This window comes from Myotis daubentonii, chromosome 16, assembly GCF_963259705.1.
Source record: "Myotis daubentonii chromosome 16, mMyoDau2.1, whole genome shotgun sequence".
Lineage (NCBI taxonomy): Eukaryota > Metazoa > Chordata > Mammalia > Chiroptera > Vespertilionidae > Myotis > Myotis daubentonii.
Genome location: NC_081855.1, coordinates 39,106,805 through 39,119,103, shown reverse-complemented (window position 1 = coordinate 39,119,103; position 12,299 = coordinate 39,106,805). Strand labels below are relative to the sequence as shown.

Here is a 12,299-nt window from a genome sequence, read left to right as displayed (position 1 = left end):
CCATGGGGTGGGCAGCACACTCTCTCCCAGCTGGCCTTGCAGACTGGCTCCTGCGCAAACCCACGAGGAGCCCGACGGGCCCCTGCGGTCCTGGTGGCTATGGCCCAGCTCACCCAAAAGAGGCCGTGCGGGTGTGGGGTGTGAGAGTGAGAGTGAGCTCGGTGAACATCCGCATTCTTACTGCACCTCTGTCCCCGTCACCCCTGCCCCCAGGTAGCCTGCGAGAGGTCGCAGTGGGTCGCCAACTCCCACCATTTTCCACACTGTCCCCTGGTGGTCAATGCACATCATAGCGAACGGTCAAACTCCCGGTAGAATGACCGCCCGAGGGGACAATTTGCATATTAGGCTTTCATTATATAGGAAACTATAGAAAACAACTTAAGCGTTCTAAATTTATATTACATTTCAAAATCCCTACTCCATAGCAGAAAGTCTTCCTTGGTAATCATACATTCTCCTTGTTGAATCCTAACCACCTCCTCTCATTTCTGTCTTGGTTACTTTCATCCTATCTGTACCTCAAATGGCCTGTCACATTTAATCTACCTCAAATTCCGTTAATCTCTAAAGGTCTCTCTGAAACTATCAATCCTTACTGACCTACTCTTTCTTAATTTCCTTCAGTACTGATCTATATCTGACAAGGTTAGTCTTAAAATTTTGTGAGCACAAGTTTTATGCTCCCTAATGAGGGACATAAAAGCCATGTCACATAATTTCCTATCATCTACTTAGCTCAAGAATATTAAATGCATTTTAGCCTTTAATCAACAGCATGTTCACTGTAGCATCTGGCTGAGGGTAAATGGTACTGCCTGCTGTCCAATGGTAGTCAAGAGATGGAATATACCTTAGCTTGGAATCGGCGGATATCTGTTTCTTTTGGCTTTCTCTGCTTTTTTCTTTCCATATGGAACTGTTTGTTTTTGTTAACTGGAGATGGAGAGAGCGAATGAGATCTGTAGGGTGGCTTTCTAGGTGTGGAAAGTCCTACAACACAGAAGAGACATATACCATTAGTTCCTGACAACCAGAAATGTTAAATTGGAGACCAAATAGTTGATTTTCACCAAATCCAAAGGGAGTGGCTGTGACTGCTAAGTGTACTCTAAATGGACTCTCCTATGACTAATTTGTATTTGTATCTTTAGTCCTACCAAATAAACAGACAACTGCACATAAATGTGCACTGTCTCAAAGTACTTAGGTTCTATACTCAACTTGGGGTTGAACATGGAGCAAAATGTGGGATGCCAGCTGTACACAAAAGCCGATAAAGCGCTCTTAGTGGTAGAGGAAGAAAGAAAATGTTTAGCCATCTGAGTTATGTCTGCTATCCTTTTACTTACCCAAATCTTATCCTTATAAAGCAGTGCACTTATCAGCAAAAGTTAACATATTTTAGCTTTTTCTAAGCAGTCCTGGTATTTCCTACTTAGCCATCTAGCCATCCTAATTCCACACTACCTACGATCTAACAAATCACTTCTCTTCACAAACCGTTTTATGTTCCATTGTTTATAGCTGTGCTTGGACATCTAACAGTTGTGAAGAGGGGGACTCTGTGCCTTTTTGGAAAAGTGGAATAATTCAATATAGTTCTAAGGTCAAGGAAATTAGTTTAATATATTTCTAAATAAAATTTCCCAGAGAAATCAAACTTCCCTGAGCTTTTATTTTTCCTTTCACTCTTATTTCAAATCTTCTTAATTCATTTCGAATTCTGATGTTAAGAAAAATTGAATTGCACAATCTATTTAAAATGACATTTTACTACAGCCATAATGTAGTCTCCTTTAGACACTGAACATCTAGCTAAAATAACATTTTAGCTTATAATGTTTTGAAAACTGACTACCATATGGATGTGTATAGTAAGAGAACATGTAGGTTACTGGGTTAGGGTTCTAGAGATTACCAGAGCCAAGTGTAAAGGAAGAGATACAATAATCACAAGAAGGAAAAAATACTCTTGGAGTAAAAAAAAAACACACACACCAAAAAACAACAACTGAAAATGTTCAGGAAGTTTTAGATGAGAAGTACTGTTTCTAGAGAAAAAAGGATGGCCAAAGTAGATAAAAGGGAATGGAAAATATGCAGAATTCTAGTTGGTGGAAGACAAGATAATTACTTGAATTTGAACAAACAGTAGGAAGTATCTGCAAAAATGTGGCAAACAGGAAACTGTCATGCATTGCTGAGATGAATATAAACTGGTGCAGTCACTTTGGAGGGAAATCTGATAATGGTGCAAAAGTGTAAACCCCATGATCCAGTAATTCTAATAGATGTAGATCCTAGATAAACTTGTTAAGGTTGTTCATAGCAGAACTGTTTGTAGTTATGGAAACAATCCACATGTCCTACAATAGGGGAAATGGTGAGAAATATATACACAAACCCAAATGGGATAAATTGTATGACCTTAGTTACATAATAGTTAAAATGAATTAACTGAATGTATAAGTATCAACATTGATTTCCAAAACAATGTTAACCAAAAAGGCAAGTTTCCAAATAATATATACAGTATCTATGTAAACTGTTTTAAAAAAATAAAACTAACATATTTAGACAGGTAACACAGGCTATTAAAGTATAAACACAGGGTTAAAAGGGTTCCTGTTGAAGATGGCAGTATAGGAGTGACGTCAGCATCATTGTGGAGTAGGAAGACCCCTATGTATCTACCCTTAAATTTACAACTAATCAGACATCTATAACCCAACAAAGGTACTGTTTAACACTACCATGCCTGAGAGATCCACACATTGGTACATCTGAAGGTGGGTGTATTAGATAGAATGTATAGGGGAGGAAGAGTGGGGGTAAGGACAAGGATGATGCCTACAGATGCAGTTCCCTGCTGCTGTGGCTCGCTAGACCCATGGCTCCAGCTAACACAACAGTGGTGGCAGTGGTGTAGTAGGGGTGCAGCCCACACATTACAGCCTGGCAGAGGGTAAGAGGGCCAGAAGCAGTGTCTGTACCTGAGAATCCGCTCCCTCCCCCGACTGCAGTGGGCCATGCAGCAGCAGTGGAGACATGTCTACAGCCTCTTGGCTACAGCACAGTGGTGCCAAGCAGCCACAGGGAACCAGGTAGCGGTGTAGCAGGCTCGAAAACCCAGCCTATCCCCTCATGTCACATCTCCCCACCATGATGGCGATGTCTGGAGATCCAGGTGACTAAGACACAGCAGGGACACACACACAGTCACCCAGGTGGAGACTCCTACAACCACACAACCCCACAAACCACAACCCCAGAGGGTGCAAAGTAGCACACCTAAGAGAAAACAAAAACTTGTGCTATAGTACCACCTACTGGGGGGGAAAAGAAAGATCTAATTATCAACCTGCTGAATTGTTAAAATCAAGACTGTACCTAAATAAAGGTGTTCACTACTTCAAATATGCCAGCAGAGGAATAAACCATCAAATACCATGAATAACCAAGGTCACAGGTAGCAGAAAGAAAATGGCAATTCTCCAGAAACCACAAAGTGATGGAACATTGTCATTTAAATGAGAGTTCAAGACAGTGTGGTTGCTGAGGACTTGGGGCCACAGTGCTGGGGGCTGGTTTGTTTGCTACTTTCACACATGTAGTAATGTAAAAGATATCTATATCTCCACGTGAAAAGTAGTAGTATTACAACAGCCAAGACATGCAAACAACCTAAGTGTCCACTGACAGATAAATGGATGAGGAATGCATATAAATGCAATGCAATGCAATATTATTCAACCATAAAAAAGAAGGAAATCCTGCCATTGTGGCAACATAGATGGGCATTGAGGGCATTATGCTAAATGAAATATGTCAGACAAAAAAGATAAATGCTGTATTTTCTCACTCGTATGTATAATCTAACAAAACCCCACTCAGATACGGAGAACAGATTTGCAGGTGACAAAGGTGGGGGTTAGGAGTGGGCGAAATGTGTGGAGGTGGACAAAAGGTACAAACTTCCTGTTATAAGTTCTGCGGATGTAATATTCTTCATGGAGACTTTAGTTAAAAATACTGTATTGCATATTTGAAAGTTGCTAAGAGATTAGATCTTAAAGGTTATATGTTAACTAAACTTGTGGAAATCATTTTGCAGTATATACACATATCAAATCATCAAGATGTACATCTTAAATTAATACAATGATATATGTCAATTATATCTCAATAAAACTGGAAAGAAAAAATAAAAATAGGAATAAGAAAAAAATATGCCAATTTTGAGAGTGGTTTCTTTGAGGGAAGGGAAAAGAATTGACTGTGGGAAGGACAGATAAGGTATTTCAATTCTTACTTCAATGCAGAGGTATAAAGTATAACTATTAACATCTGCTACTTCTAGATGGTGAAGATACAGGTATTTGATATTATTTTTTATCCTTTTTATATTTATGAACTATTTAAAACAAGAAAGCCAGTCATTATAAACCCATAGAAGTGCCTATGTGGTTCCCTAGCCTGTCCTCATCCTGCCCCTCTGGGATAGGTACCTGGCTTTCGCTTCTTTGGCCCACACTCCATGACGCCGTCACTGTGCTGGGACAGTGTCTCAAAATTTCCACTCTTCACCTCTTCATTTCCAGTATCTTCTTTGTGGTGAGTCTTTTCTTTAATTCGATCACCCAGGGCACTTTTTAACATCTACCAATGAAATTCAACAGCTTTTCATTGATTTTAGCAGAAAGTAAGTTGGAAAGACAGGACAAACGCAACCTTTAGAAAGCTTCCCTGATAATCAGGCACTATTAACAAGTTTTCAGATGTTTATGCATGTTTAATTTCTAAAGAGTGTATACCAGTGCTTTGGACTATTCAGTTTCAATAAACTTTAGAGTAATTCAATAAGGATTTAATACATTTATTCAATGATACCCCCAAACTATTATATTGTATTTTGTGAGAATCAGAGATCCATATAATTTTATTGACAAAAGGAAACTATATTACAGATGTATCAAAAGATAAATGATTTAGCTCAGCCAGTGTGGCTCAGTGGTTGAGTGTGGAGCTATGAACCAGGTCATGCACGGTTCAATTCCTGGTCAGGGCACATGCCCAGGTTGTGGGTTGGATCCCCGTTTGGGGCGGGGGGGAGGGGGGGGTGTGCAGGAGGCAGCCAATCAATGGTTCTCTCTCATCACTGATGTTTCTCTCTCTTTCCCTCTCCCTTCCTCTCTGACATCAATACAAATGTATTTAAAAACAAAGAAGATAAATGATTTCATGTAATTACTTATGTTAAGTGGTTCGTTTTCATCAGAATTCAATAAAAATTTGGGTAAATCTGTACCAAATTTGGTTATATCATGAAAGGCTAGATTGTTTTTCATCCTATGTTCTGTCTTATTTAAGAACATTTTCACAGCAACTAAAACACAAGTAGCTTTCCAGCTTTTTAGCTTAGCTTTCACTTTCAATTATAAAATGACTTAAATGCTCACCAACTATGGCAATATCAATATAGATAAAAACAAGACTTGCCCAATCTAGTTCAGAGAGCCGTTGAGAGAGTTTCTCTGATACTGCATGTAATTCTTGTCCTGTTAACCTATCTTCTGGCTTCTGAGAGAAAGGTGAATCCCAGGATGATGAGACTGCAGCTTTGTTTTCATATCTGTAATAAAAATGACCATGGATATTTAGGTAGCCAAGTGTACATTACTTAGTTTAAAATAATTGTAATATGTGCTTTAACAAATATTTCATACCGGTCTTCACAGCTAAATTTGGAGAGTATAGCCCTAACTTCAAATCCCTTTACCAGACTGTAAACAATGAAGCCTGCAATAATGTTACCTTTTTCCTTTAGGAAGCTTCCTTGTCCTAGGGCTTTGGACTTGAGTTGGACATGTTTCCTGTTTGTTATCTTCAGGCAATTTGGAAGTTAAGAAAACTCTATTATCTGGTTCCTATTAAAAACAAAAGAGAGTTGATTTGAAAAGCTATAAAGAAGACACACAAAAATAACATTTTGAGTGTGGGGGAAGGGGAGGATCTATTTCACAAAACTAGGTCCCTTTATTCTCCATGTTTTGCTTTTTTAAAAAAATTGAGAATTTGTCAAATACTCTATGGATCCTCAATACTAAAAGAATGGAGCAATGTCTGTAAACTTGTACTCAGAGAAAAAGTGTGGCTCAGGGTGCCATTCAACTATAAAGGCAGGTGAGGTATTCGCAAATATGAAAATTCAGGGATTATGGCTAAACCTGAACAATGCAAAATGATCAAATCACAAGTGGAAAGTATTAAAGTCATTATCTTTCATATCAAGAAGTCAATATAAATTGTCCAAAATTGAAACAGTTAAAGACAAAACCTCTTAAAATATGAATGTAAATTCCTAATATTTTAACAAGTTATTTCTTAACCTCAGAGGGAATCTTATAGAAAATATTTCTTGTGGTAAAGGAATATTTGATATTTAACAATGTCTTTAGTTTCACTTCAGTATCTTTTTCTTCTATTGAAGTTAAACTTAGTATTTTTTAGTAAATAACTATAATATTTTTATTTTAAAGACTTTTCTTTTTTAGTGTATTTTATTGATTTTTTACAGAGAGGAAAGGAGAGGGATACAGAGTTAGAAACATCGATGAGAGAGAAACATCGATCAGCTGCCTCCTGCACACTCCCTACTGGGGATGTGTCTGCAACCAAGGTACATGCCCTTGACTGGAATCGAACCTGGGACCCTTGAGTCCGCAGGCTGACCCTCTATCCACTGAGCCAAACCAGTTAGGGCTAAAAAACTTTTTAATTGAAGTTTAAGTGTCCCGCTCAACTGCCACTCAGGTCAAGAAATGGAGTATTACCAGCAACTCATAAGTCCTTTCACCACCACCCCCAAGCCTCTTCCAAATGCAATCATTGTCCTATGATTCCTTTTTTCTCTCTTTTCTTTCATCCACCCTCCTCTCTGAATAGATACATAGAATGTTTAAAATGATGGTTACCTAATGCTAATGATGGTCATTTTGTCTCTGTACTTTTTCTGTATTGTTTGACTTTTTCAAAATGAGAATATATCATTATTTATAAATTTACTCTTTGCATATACTTACCTGTTCTTATTTCTAGGAAGATAAAGGACAGGTTAACTCTTATGAAGAATTTTTTTTTTTTTTTTTAAAATAAGAGTGGAAGCAAATAGGCCAAGATATTAATAGTAGTGCATGCTGGATAAAAGGACTATGGATAAAAGGTTTTTTTCACACCTTTTATACTTTTAAACATTTTAATTTACTTAATCAGGGACATACAATGTGGGTTCTGAAACCAGAATACCTGAGTTCAAATCCTGGCTCTACAATTGCTGTGTGCCTGGGACAAGATACTAAAGCTCTATCAGCTTCCCCATGGGAAATAAAAATAATATCTACTCCCAGAGCTGTGTTGAGAAGAGTAAATTATTCACTATTTGTAAAGTACCTAGAACTGTGCCTGGTACAAAGTAAACGTGTTGGCTCTTATTATTTCCCTTTTTATACATTCATCCTGCCCCTATATTCCTAAAATAAGACCATTAGGAGTATGCAGAGGTAAAGTTTAAGAAGTACAGTGCTCTGATTAGTGTAATATCCTTGACTACTATTCTAGCAGAGACTTCTTTAAATCTATAGACATCTAACCAATTGAAAGCAAGCTTTTCTACTTACCACAAAAAATTCTGTGCCCTCTCCAGTAGAATTCATGGCAGGGGAGCAATGACTTGAACGCAAGTATTCTTTTCCTATGGGATAGGGTGCTCGAGGCTCTGAAGGCTGATAAGGTGGATGTAAAGGAATAGCTGATCGGATAGGCTCCCCTAGCTTCCTAGCACTTGGAGTCATTTCCACAGAAGGAATTTCTGCTAGTTGGATGAATTTAAGTGGATGTTAAAATGAAACTCTAAGAAATAAATCATCTTATATATACATATACCTATGTAAACATATTCATAATACTACTTAAAAATATATTTTAACTTGATTTTTTTTAAAAAGCACACAAAAAAACAAATCAGGGACTCATCCTCAGTAAACAAGTAGGGATCTAATTAAATTAGGAAGAATATAATTTTAATTATTATGATAAAAGTTTCCTGAAAAGTTATTTAAAAGCAATGAAAAACCCACTAAAAACCCTAAATAGCTTGAAGAATAATTATATAAATTATGGTTGTCCACATGTTATAAAGGCAGTCATTAACAATGGTTTTATGCAGTGGTTCTCAACCTTCCTAATGCCACGACCCTTCAATAGAGTTCCTCATGTTGTGGTGACCCCCAACTATAAAATTATTATTATTTTTTTAATTTTTTATTTTATTTTAATTTTGTTTTATTTCTTAAAGTATTACAAAGAGTATTATACATGTCTCCTTTTTTCCCCCCCCTTGACATTTCCCTGGCCTCCCCTCCCCTCCCCCTCCCCCCCAGTGTCTTGTGTCCATTTGTTATTCTTATATGCATGCATACAAGTCATTCGGTTGATCTCTTACCTCCCACAACCCTCTCCAGGCTTCCCACTGTAGTTTGACAGTCTGTTCAATGCTGCTCTGCCTTTGTATCTATTTTTGTTCATCAGTTTATAATGGTCTTTTTTTTTTTTTAAATATATTTTATTGATTTTTTACAGAGAGGAAGGGAGAGAGATAGAGAGTTAGAAACATCGATGAGAGAGAAACATCGATCAGCTGCCTCCTGCACATCCCCCACTGGGGAAATGCCTGCAACCCAGGTACATGCCCTTGACCGGAATCGAACCTGGGACCTTTCAGTCCACAGGCCGACGCTCTATCCGCTGAGCCAAACCGGCTTTGGCTATAATGGTCTTTATTATCCATAAATGAGTGAGATCATGTGGTATTTTTCTCGGCTTCCCAGGGGCTGTTGCAGCCTCGCAGGGGCTGTCCCGGCCTCACCGGGGCCGTCTCAGCCTCACGGGGGCCGTCATGGTCTCACAGGGACTGTCTCAGCCTCATGGGGGCTGTCTCAGCAACACGAAGTTTGGCGTTCTGTCTTGTTGGGCAGCTCCTTGCTGGCCAAAATCTCCAGGCGTTCTTGCTGGCTGAATTTCTGGTATGCTTGCTTGGATTTTGTTTTCTACTAAGTGCACAGACTGCTTGTCTGCCGTCTCCCGGCGTCCCATGTGAGACTGGATCTGGTGGACCTGTTCGTGCGTTTGCTGGTATAGCGGTTCCATGTTGCCGGCCCAGCCGGGTCCGGTTCCGGCTTCCTCCGAACCTGATTCTGCTTCTTGAGTGTGTCCCTTATGGATGCGAGGAGTTGAAATCTGCAGTTTGTTGGGTTATGCTGTAAAAGCGCCAGTGGTTCCTTTTGTGCCTCTGGCATAGCTTGGCAGGGATGTAAATTGAGTAGGGCGGGGTCTCAGGGAGTCACCAGGGCGGAGCAAACAGCAATGGAGTCTCTGCGACTCCTTGCCTCTCCGTGACTCGTGTCTCCATGTCCCTGCCAGCGAGCAGCTCCGCGAGAAAGCCACTCTTGCTTTCCGACCCACTGCAAGGCCGTCCCGCCTCTCCCCATAGTGGTCTGGGACCTCAGAATCCCGCCCCAAACAAGCTCATTGGATTCAAGAGTTTGTAACCCCTTTTGATTGAAAAAAACCGCCTGGCGCGCGACTCCGTACCTCTGTTCTTGGCGCCTCTGCATATCCTACTCAGTCTCAATGCTCTTCTTTCTTTCCTTCCAGTTGTAGAACTTCCACTGGGCCAGCTTTCCCATGGTTCTGAATGATAGCTGTTTTGTCTTATAGTTGGTATTTTCAATGTTGTGGGAGGCAGCACGCACAGGTCTGTACTTTACGCCGCCATCTTGGTTCTACTCCATAAAATTATTTTCATTGCTACTTCATAAGTGTAATTTTGCTACTGTTATGAATCGTTATGTAAATATCTGATATGCAGGATGTATTTTCCTTGTTACAAATTGAACATAATTAAAGCATAGTGATTAATCACAAAAACAATATGTAATTATATATGTGTTTTCCGATGGTCTTAGGTGACCCTGTGAAAGGGTCGTTCGACCCCCAAAGGGGTTGCAACGCACAGGTTGAGAACCGCTCGTTTTATATAATATTAACCACATGAAAATCCCAGATATAACAATAAGAAACACTATTTTTCAAGGTACTATATTTTGTCATTCACTAATAATTTGAATACTACCACCTGATAAACTAATATATCAGGGACTCTTACTATCTTAAAGTCTTTGAGAAGAGAGGACTTAGATTATAAAATAGTGGATACAAAATGTATGCCCAAAAACCATCTTAAAAAGAAATCAGAGCTCATACTTAATAGCGAACATTCTATATAATAATCTATATAATAAAAGGCTAATATGCAAATAGACCGAATGGTGAAACAACCGAACAACCAGTCGCTATGATGTGTGCTGACCACCAGGGGGCATGTGCGGAAGATGGCGGGCAACAGCTGCGGTGGGATAGTGGAGCAGATGAGCAGGGGCATCAGACCAAGGCAGGGCACTGGTTGCTGTCATTGGAGTGAACCTCTGGTGGTTACTGAAAATTCTTTGCTCCCACGTGCCATAGTCCTGCCTGGTGCTTGCACCTGCTGCCAGCGCCTGGCGCCGGTCCCGATTGCTTGGCGCTGTCAGCAGGTGTGAGCGGCAGCTGGCGGCCCCACTCACCCCTCAGGACTTCTCCCCCTCCCCCTGCTCCCAAGGGGCAATCGGGGCTGGCAGCTGCCTCTTGCACCTGCTGCCAGCAACAGCCCTGCTCGCACCCACTGCCGGTCCCCAGCGCTGGTCCCAATCGCTCAGCGCCATGAGCAGGTATGAGCAGCTGCTGCCAGCCCTGATTGCCTCTTAGGGTTTCTCCACCTCCCCCTGTTCCTGAGGGGCGATCGGGGCAGCAGGCACTGCTCGCACTCATTGACGGCGCCGGCCCCCCATGCTCACACTGCTGCTGGCGCTGGCCCCAATCGCTCTGTGCTGTCAGTGGATATGAGTGGGGCTGGCACCATCAGCACATGGGAATGGCGGCAGCGGGACCGAGGCTGCTGGCAGAGAGGGGACTGGAGCCTGTGGCAGGAGGGGCCAGGCAGCGACGCGGAGGATGGGCTGAGACCCACCCCTGTGCTCACTGCACCCTCACGGCCCATAGTTCCTTTCAAGGTGCACGAATTTGTGCACTGGTCCCCTAGTCCTATATAATAAAAGGCTAATGTGAAAATCGACTGAAGGACGGAATGACCGGTCACTATGATGCACACTGACCACCAAGGGGCAGATGCTCAATGCAAGAGCTGCCCCCTGGTGGTCAATATGCTCCCACGGGGGGTTAGGGGGGGTGGGCACTGCTCAACCAGAAGCTGGGCTCATGGCTGGCGAGCGCAGGGGCAGTGGCAGGAGCCTCTCCCTCCTCTGTGGCGGTGCTAAGGATGTCCAAATGCCAAGCGGGCCTAAGCCATCAGTTGGACATCCCCCGAGGGCTCCCAGACTGCGAGAGGGCACAGACCAGGCTGAAGGCCCCCCCGAGTGCACAATTTTCATGCACCAGGCCTCTAATTTACAAATAAGATCATGTAAAACCAAAAGAACTGCATGACGTGTAGAGCAACAAAAGTAAAAAGGCTAATAGCAACAGCATTGTCCCAGGAACTAATTATTATCTCCAACTCATAGAAATTGTCCAAGAACTAATAACATTACTACTCACTGTCTTTAAGAAAGTATGTCTTACTCTTGGACAAAAAACTGGGTGAGAGAGGGTTCAACACTTCTTCACGTGACTTTGAACATGGTACAGTTGAGGACTGTTCAGAATGCATTCTGTTAGGATCTTGGGTACCTAGAAAATATTAAAGGTACATTTTTAAAATTGTGAATGTCATACTGAAACAAGCATTTTGTACCCAGAAGATAAAAAAAATCTCAGGAATGACATAATCATAGAACCATGTTGGTGTGATTGCTCAAAATAACGATTACTTTTAATGACTATCAGATAGCAAGAAGTAGTTCTGTAGCCCAGAATCATGTATAGAACTTGAAAGGTAAGTTTTACACAATGTTTCATTAGTTTGCTTTATAAAAATATATGCCAGAGTTGTAGAAATGCCAACTGTTGTGTAGGTATAGCTCTGAGCTACGAGTCTTGGCTGATACCATAATCAAAGATTTATAGATCAAGCAAATTATCCACTTTGCTCCTTTATAAATCTTCCATACACAAACTTTGCATAAATGAAGTGGATTCATGACTTCTCCTCTCCTGACTTTTTAATCCCTTTTTCAATTTTTATT

General features: G+C 41.0%; 1 protein-coding gene and 1 long non-coding RNA gene across 11 annotated transcripts in view; one reads left to right on the top strand and one right to left on the bottom strand.

Annotated features, from left to right (window-relative positions):
• The window catches only part of CEP95 (centrosomal protein 95), a 35,300-nt gene that overhangs the window by 7,570 nt on the left and 15,431 nt on the right, over positions 1–12,299 (bottom strand). For 6 of the 10 annotated variants that reach the window (XM_059669990.1, XM_059669992.1, XM_059669989.1 and 3 more), the window contains 6 exons: positions 11,713–11,844; positions 7,680–7,873; positions 5,818–5,930; positions 5,503–5,635; positions 4,512–4,662; positions 854–993 (listed from right to left, as the gene is read on the bottom strand). In XM_059669990.1, the coding sequence (XP_059525973.1) occupies positions 854–993; positions 4,512–4,662; positions 5,503–5,635; positions 5,818–5,930; positions 7,680–7,873; positions 11,713–11,844 (863 nt within the window). The remainder of the gene's footprint in view (positions 1–853; positions 994–4,511; positions 4,663–5,502; positions 5,636–5,817; positions 5,931–7,679; positions 7,874–11,712; positions 11,845–12,299) is intronic. The other 4 variants (XM_059669987.1, XM_059669996.1, XM_059669986.1 and 1 more) reach the window with 3 other exon arrangements.
• LOC132218588 (uncharacterized) overlaps positions 1–12,299 on the top strand; it is a 37,593-nt gene that overhangs the window by 9,988 nt on the left and 15,306 nt on the right. The window lies entirely within an intron of this gene.